The following is an 18978-nucleotide window of genomic DNA, read 5'->3' on the forward strand; positions in this document are numbered from 1 at the left end:
AAAACGGATTTCTTTCTCTTGTACTGCAATACGTTATTGCTGAATTGGTTTCTGTTTTTCTCTCAAACAACACATGCACTTTTATGGTTCCGAAATGCCCGCGGTCAATCAGCTATGGCTGATATCACTTTCTCAGTTATTACATGAAATGATCTCTAGAATGAACCAGCATTGGTAACATAACAGCTGTAAATAACTATGACAACGTCCTAAATATTATTTCCCCCATGTTATTCTCCATTATCCAACATCGGTACAAGTGATAAACAGTGGTAAACAGCAACAAGGCTGTTTGTTTATCCGATGCATGTAGCATCTTTCTCTTTGTGCACTGTCGCTGGGATAATGAAGATGGGTATTGGTATTTGTAGTAAAGCGGTGATGATTAATTTTGACTAAATTGGCAGTGGTATAGCTATATTCCAGCATGTTGCATTTTAAAATGAAATTGAAAAATACCTCTTCTTGAAGTGAAATGTAATTGTACTTCTGAAAACACGTCAAAACATTATTTTTCTACTGTAAAAAAATGTCCGATTAGTAGACCATACAGTTTATCACATTATAACGTGTGCATTGTGTCTTCATTAAATGGCAATATGTTGAAAATATCAGTGTCTCTTGGAAAATGAACTTCAATTCAAAATGACGATCTGATCATTGTTTCGGTTTGCGCATTTTATTTTTTATTTTTTTGTCGACCCAAGATTTAATATCTGGGCAGGGTTTCAAATAAACATCTCAGTTGGATTCAATTATCATGATTAACATGGTATAAATACATAATAATAAAAATAATAATAATAATAATAATAATAATAATAATAATAATAATGATTTATTATAAATTTGTATTATTAGTAGAATAAATTATTATTAGTAGTAATAGTAATAATAATAGTAATAACGACTAGTGAATCATCAACATCAACATTAATTCATATTAAATAACACAATAGTAACACTAGAAGTCATAGTCATAGTCATTGTCCTAATCCTGATATTTGCTAGAGATGGTAAGAAATACCGAAAGTGAATTTTAAAAATGCAATTGTCTAAAACGTTCATTGCAGGTTTATTAAAAAAGTTCATTGCAGGATAAATTAATTCGGACAAAAGTCAAATTGAGGAGGTGACACCGACTTGAGTTACAACTATGACACAACATAAACGTTTTAAGCCCACCAGTATAGTTTATTGTGAAATTATAGGGCGGTATTTGTTGGTCAATCACTGGTCTTAAGGCTATTGTAACATTTCTAATTTTAAAACGAGTTTTTAGCTTTTAACGCGTTATGTGAAATCCGTTGATTTTTTTTTTTGTAATCGTGTTTATTTCTTTGTTTACAATGTGCGGTTCGGGGGAACTTGGGTGCTTTACGGCAGTGCCGTAAACCATGTCGTTTTGCCGGCTGCCGATGGAGACATGCCGCTTTGCTTGTATGCGTGGGTAAGTTTAGAAATAACATCCACGATACAAAGTGTGATGACATTATTTGTCATGTTACGAGATTAGGCATGTGGTCTAACGCAATCCAAGACAATAATAAAACAGTGACAGACCTTCGGGAATCGTTAACGTAGCTTCTTGCTAACTAGCAGCTCACGCCGTTCGGTTGTAAAGTTAGGAAAGTGTTCATGGCGGGAGGATGGGATGTGAGTGTTGGTTCCTCTGATGGTTGTCCTTCATAATGTCTCCCCCAGGGAGCAAACAGCTGCGGTCAGCTGGGCCAGGGCCATGTGGAGGACCTGCAGGCGCCCGGAGCCTCTCCCACCGGAGCTCTGCCCCCCGGTGCGGTGCGGCTCCTACGAGGCGGCGGGGGTCACTCCGTGCTGGTCACAGGTGCGTGGCAATGATATAGGCCCTAATGTGACTGTAATATTTTTACGAGGTACATGTTTCTCTTGCTATAGTCAATACTACTACTACTACTACTACTACTAACAACAATAATAATATAAATATAAATATACAGGGTCTAGTTTAGTCGTTTTAGGTATGTATAACAGTTTTCCGGGTTCTCTGAAACTCAGCACAACAACACGGTGGACTTACGTCTGGACCGTCACTGTTAGGGCCGGGCTGGTTTTTGCTGCCGATCGATCGTCAGCCAATAATCGAATTGTTCGCCATTATCGTCTGGTCTGGCGGGGGGCGCCTTGCCGACCTGCGTCAGTTGAATTAAGTCGAGAACAACGCCACACTGTCGTCGCCTGTGTTGTGTTTCGACTTATCTTTTTCGTGTGTTTACCCTCTTATTCATGGCTCCAAGGCGTAAATCAGATTCAAGTGATGGTGATGCATCGAAGAAATAGAAAACAGTCCCTTGAAGCACATTGAAGCGAAAGTGGAAATAAGAAAGCGAGCACAGGGAGGTGAAACGCCAACAAACATTGGAAAAGCGTTAGGCAACAGTTGGTCAACGATAGGGACAGTTATAAAGGATAAGGGGAGTAATGGAGCATGTAAAAGGCTCCATCCAAACATTTTGAGAAATGTTTCTTTAATGTTTTTTATACCTACACACACACACACACACACACACACATTATTTCTCTCTCTCTCAATTATAAACACTGTACTGTAGTTAAATTAATTATTATTATAACTTTTTTATTATATTTAAGGTGTTTTAGGTAAAATATATACTACATACTAAGACAAACATTTTACTAATTGACGCTAGATGTGAATAGTATACAACTGTTCTGACCTACATACAAATTAGATTTACAGAAAGACTTAAAAACGGAACTTGTTCGTAACCCCAGGGACTGCCTGTACACATCTGACAGCGTCTGGTGAAAAGGGAACCAAGTCGGCAAACTCAAAGTCCCGCAAATCAACAGGAAAGTTTTTTATTTTTATTTGTTTAATGTGTTTTCTTTGTGCGCGCATTGTGTGGCCCTGGAGATACATTTGCATCTTTGGTTTCACTGGCTGTTGTTCCAGAGTTTCAGTTGAAACCCCTCCCATAAACAAAATGCTTGTTTCTGTTCATACAGTATATGATGAATGAAAGTTTCACAGAACAACCTATGCGATTTACTGTCACAGTACTGTATTCACAGTTATTCACCCGTTGTTGATCTCGGAACAACAGCGCGAACGGCAATCTCACGGTTCCTTTAATGCACACCTGCAGGTCAAGATAATACTGTGATGTCAAGTCAGAAAGTGAAACCGTTTTGATAAAATAAGGTTATAAATCATCCCCACATACATTGGTTTTCTCATGGTAAGAAGAAGACCTGACGCCGTGTTATTATGGATTATGAGAAGAGGGCGGTACAAGCTCTTTTGTAGTAAAACATCTTCTGATGCAGAGAAAAGTGCCACTTTCTTAAAAATATCATTGTTTTAAAACAATAAATTCAGGAATTGGAAATGTTTAGAAGTCACATTACATTATTATTGTTATTATTGTTATTATTGTTATTATTGTTATTATTATTATTATTATTATTATTAGGGGTCTTTCCTGTAGGAATGGTCCCGTATTGTTATTGTTTAGTTTGTTATTATCTTAATTCTCCTTGGCAGTTTTCGGGCTAAAACTGTCTGGAACAGAACAAACGCTGCAGCTACGGACATTGTTGAGGTGTCGTTAGAACCGGGACGTGGCATACATCCCGTGGTTCAAGTTTCATTCAAATCGATTGACATGCGGAGCAGAAATTTGTGAAAAACCGACAAAAGTTGACCGGAAGTAGCCGAACGTTCGTCCATCACCTACATGCCAATGTTTAAAAAAATTCCTTATAAATGTGCAGGTAGTAGATCCAAAAGTCCATTTGCGTCGCGCGCAGTGCGTGGTGAAGAGTCAATCGCTCTGTAGTGGCTTGAGGTTTTGTTTGCGTGTGTCTGTATACCGTCTTACCTGCTTGATGTCAGCTGAGTGTTTGATTGATATTTTATCTCTTTGCTCTTTTTGTAAATGAAGACATTCTATTCCGATATAACCCGGTGTTAGATGCGCCGTTGTATTCCTCCTTACTTTGCGGGATTCACAGAAGTCATAAGATACGAAATCTGTGAGGCCATGATGAGTTTCATATTCTCGGAACAAGTTGTAAAAAATAGTATCCTGAAAATTGTAAATAGTCACAGAAAGAGGTCGACACTCTGCCGGTTTCATGGAATCATAACCTGTCGGAAAATTGGACACCAAAAAACAATAATCCAAAGAAAGTCGTCACCATGTCGAGTCCACCCTGACTGTGCAAATCTGTGACGTGTTTGATGTGCTAGGAACGTGTCGGAAAACTCGTACAGTGAAATTGAGATGAGCGAACTAAACTTCTAAATGAGAACTAAATGAGAACCAAACTTCCGTAAAATGCGTCATTATTGCGCCACACGAGACCAAATGTCACTTGTCCGTTACTGGCTGCAGCTCTATTTCCACAGACAGCACAGTGAGTTGTAACAATGACATGGTTTGGTTTAGAGGCAAACATGGACGGTTGTTTTAAAGAAACGTCATGTACATGCAGCTTCCTACACTTAAACGTAGTGGGTTTAAATGAAAAGGGAGAACGCCTTAAATAGTGACAAGTTCTTCCATAATAAGTCCAATTCCAAATGAATGTTAAGGTAATCTCCAATAAATGTTGTCTGTGTTACATTGCAGGTTATTAATCTATTTAACTGAGTTCTTCAATCGTAGATTGTCAGCACAATAAGTGCTATAAAGTACAAATTGAAAGTAACATGTATTTATTTTGTTTGTGAAATAACATGTAGTTATTGTGTTTGTTATAATAATTTAAGTTGTACCCCACCCCTTTTATTTTTGTTTTTTTTATTACTGGAGATTGCCATTTTTTTATTATTGCATGTAGTGTGATCTCTATAAATACTGTGATATTTTGTTTGATTATTTTGTCCGGATGTTTTGGACAACTGTTTAATAAATCAATTATCTGACCTGTTCTGTCATTTCTTTTTTTTTTTTCGTTTTGTCTCTTCTTCATTTCCCAATTTCCCAATGCACTTTACAAATAATAAAGGGTTTGACTTTAATATGTTCAAGTGGTCTAACATTTACAATTTAAGAATTAAAAATTTTGTAACTAGTGTCAATATAAAAGATGTGTTTTCCAGAACCTCGACAACCTTGAGAACTTGTAATAGCTATAATGTACAAATAATTGAGCTTTTGTCACAGAATTTACAGATTATGTCACACTACACAAAAAAAAGACAAAGAATAAAGACGACTATTATGGCCGGACAATTAAAATATTGTCTGACGTGACAAATTTTGGTCAGAATCAGGCTGAATTCTTGTAGTTTGATGCCGGATTAAGGAAAATCTGTAATGTAATATGTCATGTAATATGTACTTAACACGACTAACATGGGCCCCGTGTATTGCTGCCTGCAGCTATATTTATTATTATTATAATTATTATTATTAGTAGTAGTAGTAGTAGTAATAGTAATGGTAGTAGTAGCCTAGTTGTTGTTTTCATTATTATTAGGCTATTATTATTATTACATAAGCCCCTTTTCCACAGCCTGTTCAAGGTGGGAATGTTGCGCCAGTATTCCGCCTCGCCGTTCTGTGTAAACGGTACGAGCCGAGAATGGGGGGGGGCATTGCTGATCTGAGCCAGCAGCGGAGGTAGTCACAGAGCCGAAAGGGGGCCGAAACGCCGCCTGTGTAAAAGGCACAGCCGACAGGGGTGTGACGTTTTGATGACCAAGTTTTTCATTGGTCTGTACGTCGCCTTGTCAAAATTAACCTCAAAACCTATTCCGCACACGGTTCTGCTGCAGCTCTGCAGCAGCTTGACACATTTGCCTCCTTTACGGAGAAGTTCAAACATGGAGAAACAAAAAAAAAAATTTGTAAAGTCCCGTCGGAGCCTGGAGCATGGAGACGGAATGGGAAATGGGCGGAATGGGCATTAGGTGACTATTACGGCTAAAGTACAGTGCGCTCTGGTGGCGGTACACTGCCGGCCGCCCACAGCTCTGCTGTCAGCAAGTCAGTACTGTCCCCATCGAGGCCACAGCGTTTATAAACATTAAATTATTTTGTAATTTAAATAATAATTTCATTAAATCTGTGAGATTCGCCTCAACCATATGTTATACGTCACACTAGATGATGCTCTTTTTGCTCTGTTGTGTACTTGTGTATCGACTTCGGAAACCCCACGATTGTTGCAGAGAGAAGTATTGTCAGCTTTGTTTGAGTGGGCCTGTGTGGTGTTTAAGCATTCATGAAGCTAATTATGTGTATTTATCAGAAAGGGAGATTACTTAATACATTTAAGCAAAACATTAACAATTGGTGATTATGACTTTTTTTGTGTGTGCCGGTGACCGTTGATAACTGTCAATTTGTGTGCCAGTGTGCACACAAAAGAAAAGGTCTGTTCCTACATTCTTAGAACTTTCTACGGTGCAAGAACATTTTCTTTGAACGATTATTGTCTCCGTGGTTTTGTAAAACGCAGCGCTAGTTACAGTTTTCCGAGTTTCCTTTAAACGCTGCCCCGGCTCAAGCTGTCCATCTAGATGTCGTACTTGCTGTAAGGGGGGCTAGAGGGGAATATTTTCTCAGCGGATTATGGTGTCACAAAGCGGCCCGCTCCTGAAACGAATGAAGTTAGAGTCAAGATTCAAGAGGTTTATTTGTCATAGACATACTTCATACATATATGCAGTGAAATGTCTTTGCAACGCACCCTGAGATTATGCACAATAGTTACTGAACCGAACATAATAGCTAACCTGATTCCTGCCTAGTTAACTAACTGAAACTGACTGATTCCTGAAATGCAATTCAGTTAGTGAATAGAATAATATACATTACAATTTTTTTTAATATATATATATATATATATATATATATACACATTTCTGCTTCAAATGTAGATCAATGTTGATCAAACTCAATCGACAAAACAGCCGAAGTGTCCTGGTTCTAATGAGACTTTAACCATGGCTGTGTGTACTGCCGTTGTCATGTTTCAGATACTGTTATCCAGTGGCCCTAAGAGCTCAACGCACTGCAACTATAAAAACACATGCAAATAGACACAACACAAGCAAATTACGAAAACACATCCGCATTAACAGGAACCGCAACCTCATTAACGGAAAACACAACTATGGAAAACAAATTATGGAAGTGAGCCACACGATTACGGAAGTGAGCCATACTGGATGCATTGATTTATCTGCAATAAAATATTTATGAAACTAAATGATTTTGTCTGTAATTGTCCTCCATCTGCTTCCTCCATGCAATTACTATATAGAGAAAAACAACGTTTACATCCATCAAAAGTTTTTATTCAAGCCATTTGAGTGCAATGTTCCAGGGAAAACAGTTTCCACCCTCTCCGTTATAGTGTGGTGATGACGATTCAAATCTTTTGAGTGGAAAAAACAACTGAATCACTTCCTGAAACGATCCGTTCATCAGTTCGTGGTGAGTGTATCCCTGTGAACGAATAAATCAGTGATTCATTGAATCAACATGCAACGCTCAATGCTTAACATTAAAGGGGACCTATTATACTAAGTTAATATAGGTCCCCAAAACATGTTTTTGCTGAAAATACCACATATACCTCAGATTATGCATTCTAGCCATTCTGACATACTTAGTTTTTAAAGTTTGTTCCTTCTTTCACGCCGAGCTCGCGGGGGGAGACGGACACCGCACCCCGACACACCGGGACTCTCAGACGCGGGGATTTTTTGCTTCATGTAAACGTCGGAAAATGAAATAAACAAATACATCTACAATAAAAACACACTCTTTTTAATGATTTTGTTCAGGGAAACGCACAGCGGATTGCTTTCCACAGTCTACAGTATCTACCGCATACTTTATTTATTTACTTTTAGTTTCTTCACGGACAGTGGTACAGCTGACGTCGGTCAGGGCAGCTGAACTGCTTGTTTTGGGACATGTTTTCTGAAACAGACAGTTCATAAAAAAACGGAATGGGTTGTCTTATTTCACAGTTTGTACGTTATTAGGCCCATCAGAGACCCCAAATTTATACACAAGCACTGAAAAAGTGATTTTTGCATAATAAGTCCCCTTAAATAGAAGGGAATCGAATAGCAACATTAAAAGCAAAGCAGTTGTTCTTTGGTGTTTGGTTATCATGGTTATGCTTACCCTCTGTGGTGGTGTTGTATTCCTCAGAGGATGGAGAGGTGCTGGTGTGTGGACAGAACCACAGAGGGCAGCTGGGGCTGGGCCACACCACTGACGTCCCAACACTTCACCCTTGTCTGGGCCTGAGTCAGAGGGTGGTGGATGTGTCCTGTGGGTGGGATTTCACTCTCCTTCTGACCGGTAAGAAGTAAGGAAGTCACTTCCTCTCCTAAATTTGGACGCGCAGATACCAATGTCAATATTTGGTACCTGCTCTTTAACAGGGCTCATATACCCCGGTCCAGTACTCGTTGCATTGAGTTCTTGTTTTATGGTTTATTTTTGTAACTCAGTGACCCAGCTGTTCTGGATCTAAATCTACCAGTGGAACAGAAGTTAATGGACAATAATGTTTGATAACGAATGATTCTGTCATTCACAAACAGTCTCGGACTCACACATGAGGTAACCAGGGCAAAGGATCCTTCAGCGGCATATAACAGCACGCTGACATTGCCTTCAGCAGGAACAGGATACTTCTTTGTGCCTATTGATTTTCCCTCTGCATTAAGGATTTGATATCTGATATTGTCACCACAGCAACTCATTGTATTACCAAAATGAGTATGGATCTGAAGTTTTAAAATTGGAAGTTATAAATGTTCTATTCTCTTGACTTTACGAAGCGACAGCTCTTGCTGTACACAGTAAAACTTTATATATAGAGGTATTTAAACTGAAATAGCAAACATGTGGCCCACTGTGTAAATAAACACTCAATAATATAATATTAATAAAATTAAATAGAGTTAGCTGTAGGCAGCAATATGCAGGGTCAGTGATCGACACCAATTACAAGTTTTCTAGTTCCAATGGAACGTAGCATCAGTTTGCGCTGTCGCTCCTCTTAACGTCAGTATTACGTCTAAAACAAGTTGAATTTTCCGAATTTCCAATGAACGCAGCATCGACTCACGTAATTACGCGATGAGTCCTGGTGACATGCAGAATAACTTATACAAGGATACAGTGGTTACGTGTTTTTACTTTATCCTAAAAATTAGAAGGTGTCTGTCTGCTACCTATAGTCCACAGAGTCCTGCCTCACAGTGTCTCTGTGGAAGGACATCACTGTGGAAGTTCCCAACAAACAACAACAAATGGATTAAACACTGCACATCCCTCTGAGACATTACATAAACTCTTTCAAGTTTCGGGACTAAAATAAAATGAACACGATTTGGACCCGTTGCTCTGGAACTGCAAGCCATGTCTGAGGACACACACGGAATATGTTTTGGATTCGCAGGAGGTACAAAACACGGTTAGATGGAACAGACTGTGTTTATATTTTCAAAGAGGGCAAAAGAATAAAACTAATCAAATAAAATGCCCTGCTGACCTCCAGCAAGTAAGGCGATATATACACACATAATAAAACAGACGCAGTTGTAACCGCAATGAAGCGGTGGAGTCTACGTTCGTAGCCACAACCTGCCCATTTACAGTGATTTGGATGATGATGTCCCCGAGCGTCTTACTCCACAAACTCATCTCTCTCCACCACCCCACAGGAGGTTTTCGAACATTGGCGTGTCGGTGATGCACGAAGGTTCGGCTACTCCTGGTCTTATTATTTTTATTCAGTTTTTCACTGATTCCTGCTCCGTATGTGGATCGTTTTCCATTAAACTTGAACCACGAGATGTCTGCGACATCCTGGTTCTAACGACACCTCAGCCATGTCGGGTAGCTGCGGCGCTTGTTCTGTTCCAGACAGTTTTGCCCGAAAAGTGCCAAGGAGAATAAAAATAATAATAATCGGAACAATAAAAATAGCTCTGTGTTGAGCAGCATTTGTATAAAATATGCAAAATTACAAGCATTTATTAATAAAGGGATTTCCCTATGATTTAATAACATTTTTGGTAGTAGGAAACAATCACATATCAGCAGATTCTTGATCAATGGTGTGTGTGTTATATTTTATTTTATTTTTTGGACAGATTGTGGTCGGGTGCTGGCTTGTGGATCCAATGCTTTCGGACAGCTGGGTGTGGCTCAAACAGTCACACACTCTACAGACCTTGTTGTTGTTGAGGTGAGTCCGTAGCAATCAGATATTCTCCCTAATATTATGCGAGTGACTAGGACTATTCTTTTATGTCGATCTTCGAACCAACTGTGGAACTGTGATCGATGTGGAATGGATTATGAATAATCCAAACTATTAAAAATATACTTCTATATATAAAAGTACTGTGACCTCTGGCCTCCTCCAGAGTCTGAAGGAGCCCGTGCGCTCTGTGGCAGCAGGACTCAGACACTCGCTCGCTGTTACCAGTGAGTTAGAACCATTCATTAACTTGCAAAATAGAAGTGTTTTGTTGGTTGTTCGGTGGACTAAACATCGTGTTCCCTCATGTCTGGAGGCTCATGTCGTGTTTATCAGTGGGGATTAGGTCTCTCAAGTCACGCCAGGAGAGCGGTTGGTCCAAACCCCATCCCTGAACACCTCAGCTCCAAGGTGCCTCATGTGGTACCAGGTAAGGTCCACCCCAAGCGGCTTTCACACGGAGTGTTTTGCTCCAAACCGTCACCACCTTTTCTACATGAAATCTGATGGGAAGTGACTGAAAATGGCTGCCTCCGGCTGTTTTTCTGGCAGAGCAGAGCACTTAAAAAAATCTGATACGACTGAACTGAACGACTCAACTGATGCCAGTTAACCACAACAACAAAGATGGAGAGAAATGATAACGTGCCCAGGCAGCCTCCTCCTCCTCGCCTTAAATGTTGCTTCACAACAGCAATACTTGTAGCTAGGATTCAAAAAAGATATTCCACAGCTCCTCTGATGTTTGTTGTCATGGATACAATGTGTGTCACGTGAGCCTCTTTTTTTTTTTTTTTCAAATTCTGCACAAAAATGGCTGGGGGCGGAGCCTGTTTTACTCGGAGGAAGTGCTCTGTGTGAACACACCCTAAGAGGAAAGATTACTTAATTTCAATGTATTCCTGCCCCTGTTTTAAGATTGTGACCTAAAGCTGTTGATACAGGTCTCCATCATGTGACGCCTCACAACGTGGCTGCAGGCTCCGCCCACTGTGCGTGCCTCACAGGTACAGGAACGACATACAGATGTCATATGCTAAACCACTGATTCCACTGCTGAACCACTGTTCTCCCGATGAATAAAACTCTGCATGTATGTTGTTGTCCAGCCGGAGGTGACTTGTTCCTCTGGGGGTCTAATAAGCACGGTCAGCTGGCGACAGACGCCTCCTTCTCGTCTTCTCCAACTCTTCTTGAGCGCTCGCTCCTGGAAGGAGAGCGAGTCGCTGCTGTGTGGAGCGGCTGGACTCACCTGGTGGCAAAAACAGGTGCGGACAACAACGCAGATTATTTCACAGAGCCGCTGCTGCGCTGATCACTCAAATAGGATTGACAGGAATGGTGCTGTAATTAAGCAAGATTTTATTTCAGTGAGCGGCAAAGTGTTCACGTGGGGCAGAGGGGATTATGGACAGCTTGGACGGACAGAACCGACCAATGAGAAACTAGAACCGCAGTCAGATGGTTCATTGCCTGAAGGTCTCAGCAAGGGGGCCTGTCTTCCTGCGAGGGTCGATGTCCTTTATGGGGCTTCACAGGTGAGCTGTTCCAAATGTTACTGTGATGCTCTGCGGTTCATGCACACCACGTGAGCACAGAGATCTACAAATCTTTATTTAAACACGGAGGTAAACTTGGAAAAATTATATATATTTTTTCTTACAGTAGTTGTCAGGCAGAGCAATAATGAAGTATTGACGTCATCATCATCAGAAAAGAAAAAGCGCAAGCCAGCACACCTCACCCCTGTTGTGCATTTAATGTCAGCCTATGTCCAGCAGGGGGCAGTAGAGACCACCGAGTGTGATCCCCTTGATAATGCAGCTGAAGTGTGATGTACATGCAGTGGCCCTGCGTGAGGGCCAAGATAATCTGGTGTCACTCCCTGCTGGTTTGCATCACTCGGCTCTGTGTTGGACACAGAGCCAAGCAGTTTCCCTCGCTGGCAAAAGCAGCGCTTGTATTCCCACAGGGACCGAGCTCACCCATCTCCCATCGCGGCAATTATGTGTAAGTGGCACAAAAATGATGTCGTTGACCTGTGGTCTAAATGGCGACTGGCTGATGGGCGGTTTCTCGCCGTTAAAGTGGATGTCAGGGACAGGCAAGGGCAGGCAGTGGATCATTCTCACACCACTCGCAGATCATTGCGGGAGCACTAGTATATGTCATGGCGTAGCCACCCTCGTGCACGTAAAGCTGACGGGAAGATGGATTAGCTGAGTGGACTATGAATCTCTTAGCCCATCCCACTGTGTTCGCCCTGGCAACACACACACATGGCTGCACAGTGTCAATATCTGGAAAGACGCTTTTTATGAGGCCAATTACGACCTGCCAGTGATAACAAGTCAATGGATATTTATCTATTCATGGTTTTCCACAACTGGGCTGCGATATCAAAAATTATCAAAGGAGTCCTGAACAGTCTGTGCCGTATTAGACAAAAATATTAATTTACTGATGTACAGTATTTAGAGCTAGACCAGCGCTCCATGCCGTCTGACTGTTTGACGCATGTCTAACCCCTACGAGTTTCCAGAATCAGCTTTTAAATTTTAAAAGCTGATTTTTATTACCTTGCTTTTTTTAATTTATTTTTTATTTTTTTATAAACAATTCAACTGCTGACCACATCCCAGTGAGTCCTAAAAGCTTTGGCTCAGCAGAGGCAGTGAACACAGTGAGGTTGAGACAGTTGCAGTTGAGTCCCCACGGCAGGTCAGTGCCGTGTTTATCGGAGGTGACGCGTCCGCTTGGTTTTGGTTTTCTTTTTTCATTTTCTACAAATTTCTGCTGTGCTGGCCGGTGTGCTGCGGAAATGACATCAACATCAAACTTACTTAACATTGATGCTTAATGTGGGTTAAGTAATTAGAATAAAAGTGGTGAATGAGTGCACCATGTGTCCGTTTTATAATGAGACAATCCTGCTTGTTAAGGTCGTTTTTAAGACTTATTGTGTGCTTAAGTGCATTATTTAAACTGATATTTTCCTTGCAGGTTGCTTGTGGATCTGAACATAATCTTGCCATTGTAGGTGAGTGTCATGTCTCCATCTTCAAAACCGACATTTCTCTTCAGCGAGTGTGAAAGTAATGAATGAAGTAATGCTTGGACTCACCCCGGGCGGCTAAACGGGAATAGCCAGATTTAAGACCTTCCCTGCTCACGCTGTCCTCGCGACAACAAAGAAATGAAAGCGAGCTGTCTAATACTTTACAGTTTAATGCCAAATGGGAAATATTAATCCTTCTGGTGATGCATCTGAGCATTTCTGAGGTCAGCTCATTGCTCTGTGGCCTTTTCTTCAGGAAGTAATTACAGCACAAGTAGATGGGTATCGTTGACAGAGGCAATTATCTCTAGAGGCCTGTAACAGAACTGAATTAACCATACACACGCGCACACGCACGCGCACACACACATACTCACACACACATTTAGAGGCGTTTTGTTCTAGGGTGTGTGGCAGGCAGTCTTCCTTAATGCATCTGAACCCACATCCGAACCTTCTGTGACGGAACACGAAACAACCGACGGAGAATATAAACAATGAAATTCTGTTCAGAATTCCAAGAGACAGGGTTCCCCGCGCGTTTCCCTGTCATCGTGCCAGAGCACATTTATCGGGTTTTTGTCTGCCATGATCACTCGCTGGCACTCTGAAACGTTTTGGGAGTAACTCCACTCCCATTAAAGTTTGAACACTGACCTATTTCAGTGCGAGGACGGAGGGAGCGGGTTCCATGAGGTGGAAGCGGCTGGATGTGGCGTGGCTTCCTACGGGGGAGCGCTGACCCCTGCCACCCATCCTCTGGCTCTGACATTGTAATCGGGACAATCGCCCGTGGAAGCACAGCTTGTGCTTCACAATGACGAATCTCACGAGGCTCGGCTGCGTCCGTCCGCCCCCCCCCCCCCCCAGAACTTCCTGTCATTCAGGAGAGGCACGATAAAGCGGCAGAACTGACAAATAAACGCGCACCTCGCTCCAAACCGCCCCATCTCCAGCGCGGCGGCGGCAGGAGCGATGAAATGGCAAAACAGGATTTGAAGTGGGGACCTGAGTGCTGCTATTTCGGGTGCTGAAGTAGGTCAGGCAGAAAGGAAGTGAGCATCGCCTGCTGTTTGTGGAAGGCTATCTGTTGCTCCGAGCTAGCTCAGCCCTTTGCCCATTTCCACCTGAGGGGGTTCTCTGTGGGAAGCAGAGTCTGGCACTGGCAGCAACGCTAGATGGGCCAAAGGAACATGGAGACCAGGCCGGACTGGCTCCATGACACGGACCCGATCTTCTGACGGCTTGACTGCAATCGTGATGCCGGTCAGGGGCAAAAAGTGACATAAATACAACGGCTGCAGCGGCGCGATCCAGTTTCATATTTGGTTTTTTTCGTGTTACTCTGTCACCTAATTATTTGTAACGAGGCGTGAAGTCTTTGGTCGCCGAATCCACCGAATATACCTGCGACCAGAGTTTTGTTTACAAGGAACCAGCCTTGGAGCCGCTTGATGTTCATCCTCTTTGTTGTACCGAGTATTGTGTAGGCTCTCTGTTGCCATGGAAACACCGATGTGCTGTATTCCAGTCAGTGTGTCTATGAATTAAGCGCAGCACCAAAACAAGACTTTCCCTTTTTCAAAAGAACCGAAGATCCGTATGTGAAGCCTGTTAACGAGATGTAACGTGTAAGATGTTTTTGAACCCATTTTCATATAAATCTCACATTCCCGTTCCAAATGTATCGGGGTTATTTCTCTGCGTCGATGTCATTTATAGAGAATGTCTGGCAGCATGTCACACTGACAGAAGCTGCTGGCATGAAGCCTTGGTGTGGTTTCTGGTGAAAACATATGTGTTCGTTGGCAAGCCCAAAGGTTTTAGCAGGGAAAAAAAAAACCCCCGAAAACAACAACCTATAGAACGGAGCGGCTTTTTAATGAAGTGAATTAAATGATAGGATTAAAAGGACACAGCGGTGCAGCGGGGATAGCTTAAAGATGTGTTACCCTTGAGAAAGCAGGCTCGCTTCTGTTGCCATGGCAATGGAGCCTATTAGGTAACTGTGTTGCCATGGCACGTGTCTCCTCCGTGATGCAGACCTGACCACACCCACTGACAAGCTCTCCAGCCGAGAAGGGCAGGAGCGCTGTGTGATGGCGTGAAGCCCGCGGTGTGGTGTATTTTTTCCGTGCTGAACCAAACTTTATTCCTCGACCTCCACCGACCGATTCAACTGTCTCTTTCTGCAGGCGGGCGTCTCCTCTCCTGGGGCTGGAACGAGCACGGCATGTGTGGCGACGGTTCCCAGACAGATGTCGTCCAACCGCGGCCCGTTGCTGCTCCCGGGCCCCTCCTGATTGGCTGCGGAGCGGGACACTCCATGGCTCTGTGCGCTGTTCGGAACCCGGAAGAGAACGCTCGGCTGGTGCCGGAGGAGGAGCCAGGGCCGCCGCTCTGAGTCCCCCGGAAGTTTCGGAACCGTCCGGCGAACGAGCTGCGGCTTCGCCGAGCAGGGAACCTCTGTTCTGGACTCGGTGCTGGGGGCGGGGGGGTGGCGCGACACGCAGGAATCCTTTCCCGCAAGAGCCTTCGCTCAATGAAATGTCACCCGAAAAGCCGATTTTTTTTTAATCTCGCCGTTATGAAGTGTTTCTCCTCGTGCAGATGTCCGGTTTCACGCGACGGGGCTGTCCAGGAAAATCATTTAAAGTGCCTTTTCCATATTGAACCTTAAAACCACGCAAATAATACTCCCCCCCCAAACAGGCGTGCGCTGAAAGTCTGAACGCCATAAATATTATTCCGGGGTGAGAAACGGCTTTTGAGTTATGTCCGAGGTGGGCGGAGGCCATCATTTCCCTGACCACGCTGTCACTTTGATGGACATGATTTCAGGGGCGGGGGGACGACGACGACGATGTCTTCGTCCGGACGCCGCGCAGCCCCTGGCCTCCTGTTCTCCTGCCCACACTCGTCTTCCCTGCTGATGGCGCAGCTTATGGGTTTGTGTTGAGGGATGGATTAGGCGGCGGTTATAGCGTCGCGTCGGGGCTTTTATCGCCGGCTCTCGGATCTCCCGCGGTGCCCGTGCTCGATAGTCGCATTCGCGCAGACACCCGAGGATTTACGCTCATGTGACCGCTGCCGTGTTCGGCCCACGCCCCCACGGAACCTTCCCTCTCTGGGAAAGTCGGGTTTCGTGTGTCAGTCGCACCATTACGTCGTATGTCTCACGCACAATTATGTCTTACGCACAGTTATGTAAATTATGGGTTTTTCTTTGGGAGGTTGTTGAAGAAATACAGTATTAATGTCAGATGGATGGCAAATAATTGTTTGTTTTTGTTGAAACTCATCATTTTAAATTCACTTTATGATTGTTCACTGTTTAAAACCAATATTCAAATTAAATTGCAGATAATCATTAAAGTTCCATGGTGTTGAGGTTTTTTTTTTTTTATGCATTAGTTCCATAAATAAATCAACACTCATTGAAAAATGATCAGTTCTGTGATTTTTTTTTTTATTATTATTATTATTATTATTTCCACTATTGTACAAGCCTGAACTTTTATGTTTTATCAGAAAATACACAAAAGAAACCCTAGACAACAAACCCATCACTGAATCACCTCAAGAAAAACCAACCACAAAACGCACGCACGGTGTTCAACACACACACACACACACACACACACATGGCACAGGGCGGTCACCCTCCTGTTTGAGTTCCTCAAATCCACCCGTGACCATTTGCGCTGCGGCGTCCAAGCACAGTGTCCCACCGGCAGATCCCAGACCTGCTGTTTGTGCACAGATGTTATTCTGTTGTTGGCAGTGTGTTTGTCGTCGTTTTTAATAAAAATGTTGGTCCCTTACCACCGGAGTAAACCTTCCACACGAACAGTGCTGATGTCGCAGCGCGGTAGTAGTTTCAGGCTATGTACGACTGATAAAAAATAACAATTACAGTAGTGATCCACGCTGAACTGATTATTATTTTTTTTTTCCTCTTTTTCTGAATGATGTGATAGTTTAAAACAGAGGCACTTGTCCAGTGTAATGTTTGGCGTCGGCTTGTATTGCCTATTTGAAAGACATGCAGCAAAGGAAGGATGAGTCAATCTCACACCATTGTCAGTTGAAAAAGTACTGTATAATAATTACAACATCTGAGTCATGAGTTGATGTCATTTACACACAAGCTGTCTCTGTTCTCTATGATACAGTTAAATATATCGATATTTAATCACGACATTTAATCACGGTTTATTATCTCATGTTCCAAAATCCTTAAATAATTTTCCTTCGTTTTTATGGGGGGGTTTAGAGTTTCGTTGACTGATGCTGACACGGGGGGCCTCGATGCCTCCAGTAAAACTGCGTTAAGGTGAGAGACGTGTCGTGTTTAAAGTGTGAACTGTCAGGTTTTCATTGTCGTGGATGCGATTCCTTTTTCAATGCCCGGAAACATATCAAAGGAACGTGAAAGTTCACCCGTGCAAAACAGTGCAAAAGGCTATTGAGCCGTGACCGTGACAGTGCAAAGTTAAAAGGTGGTTTTGAACTTCCGTCTGGCTGGTGTGAGAAGTGACCGTTTGTCTGTTTGGGTGGGGCTGACGAACACGGAGCAACTTTCTTTCCTTCCTTTCTTTTTTTTTTTTGTTTGTTTTTTGCTGGAGGGATGCACACAGATATTTGATGATCACTCAAAAAAAAAAAAAAGAAACATTGGTTTACACAGCTTCAGCACACAATAGCGAATTTACAGCACTGGCACACACACCAAAAAGAGGCACACAAATTACAACACAGTAACCAGTCACAGATACTGAGCTACAATAAGGCCTGACAACAAAACTTTCCTCTGTGCTACATCTATGCTGAGTTTGTGATGTACAGGTTGCCACTGTCACACCATTTAAAAATACTAAGTAATACACAGGACAAGGTTACAGGACTATCAGGTTGGGGGTGGGTCGCTATGGGTCATACACATAGTGGTCGGAACACCATGGTTCATAACACAAACTGACTCTGTCGGTTGTCTGCTCCGTGGCTGTCGCTGGGTCTCTATAAACATATAAAAAACAATAACACACACAAAGAAATTATTACACCGAGCATGACGAAAGGACGGAAAGCGATGGAGGATGGCGGGAGGCCCCTGGGGTGCGGGGAGCGGTGGGATGTGTGTGCTTGTCAACGTTCTCATGGTAAACGTCCGGTTTAACCATGTGGGTCACCCATGCGTGGCCACGGCGACGGGGCGGGGTGGAGAGGCCGCCCGCCCGCCCACCCGCGTGCGCGCGTTCGGGACTCCGAGGAGGTTGAACGCAACATGCCGCTCATGCTCTGGCTCGCCCTCCTCCGCCCGCTGCGGTCACTCGTCATGCGTTTTGTGTGCGTTCCGCGTCATGCTCTCGCGGCGGTCTTGTGTTTTTAACGCTCTCTTTGGCCTCTGGACACGTGGCGGTAAAGAGGCCAGACGGTCGACCACGCCGCCCTCAAGCTCGTTCCCAAGGGAGAGATGTGTATGCATGTGCTGTTGAATAAAAAAACGCAGTCTAAACACCCATTGTATACAAATTTATTTCATGCAAGGAGATTTTTTTTTTTTTGATTTATTTATTTACATGTTTTATTTCAATCCTTTTTTTTTCTGTTGCATAAATGTAAAATACATGCATTTACCTTTCCCCAAGAAGACCCACAGCTCAAACTGA

General features: G+C 43.0%; 1 protein-coding gene across 1 annotated transcript; it reads left to right on the top strand.

Annotated features, from left to right (window-relative positions):
- Positions 1-1423: 1423 nt before the first annotated feature.
- On the top strand, positions 1424-16673 carry sergef (secretion regulating guanine nucleotide exchange factor). The gene is made up of 11 exons (XM_080001870.1): positions 1424-1450; positions 1705-1843; positions 8181-8333; positions 10139-10233; positions 10415-10475; positions 10565-10678; positions 11193-11255; positions 11358-11516; positions 11620-11786; positions 13252-13288; positions 15502-16673. The coding sequence occupies exons 1-11, from the start codon at positions 1427-1429 to the stop codon at positions 15708-15710; spliced, it is 1221 nt and encodes a 406-aa protein (XP_079857996.1). The 5' UTR covers positions 1424-1426; the 3' UTR covers positions 15711-16673.
- The last annotated feature ends 2305 nt before the right edge of the window (positions 16674-18978 follow it).

This window comes from Zeus faber (genome assembly GCF_960531495.2).
Source record: "Zeus faber genome assembly, chromosome: 6".
NCBI classification, from domain to species: domain Eukaryota; kingdom Metazoa; phylum Chordata; class Actinopteri; order Zeiformes; family Zeidae; genus Zeus; species Zeus faber.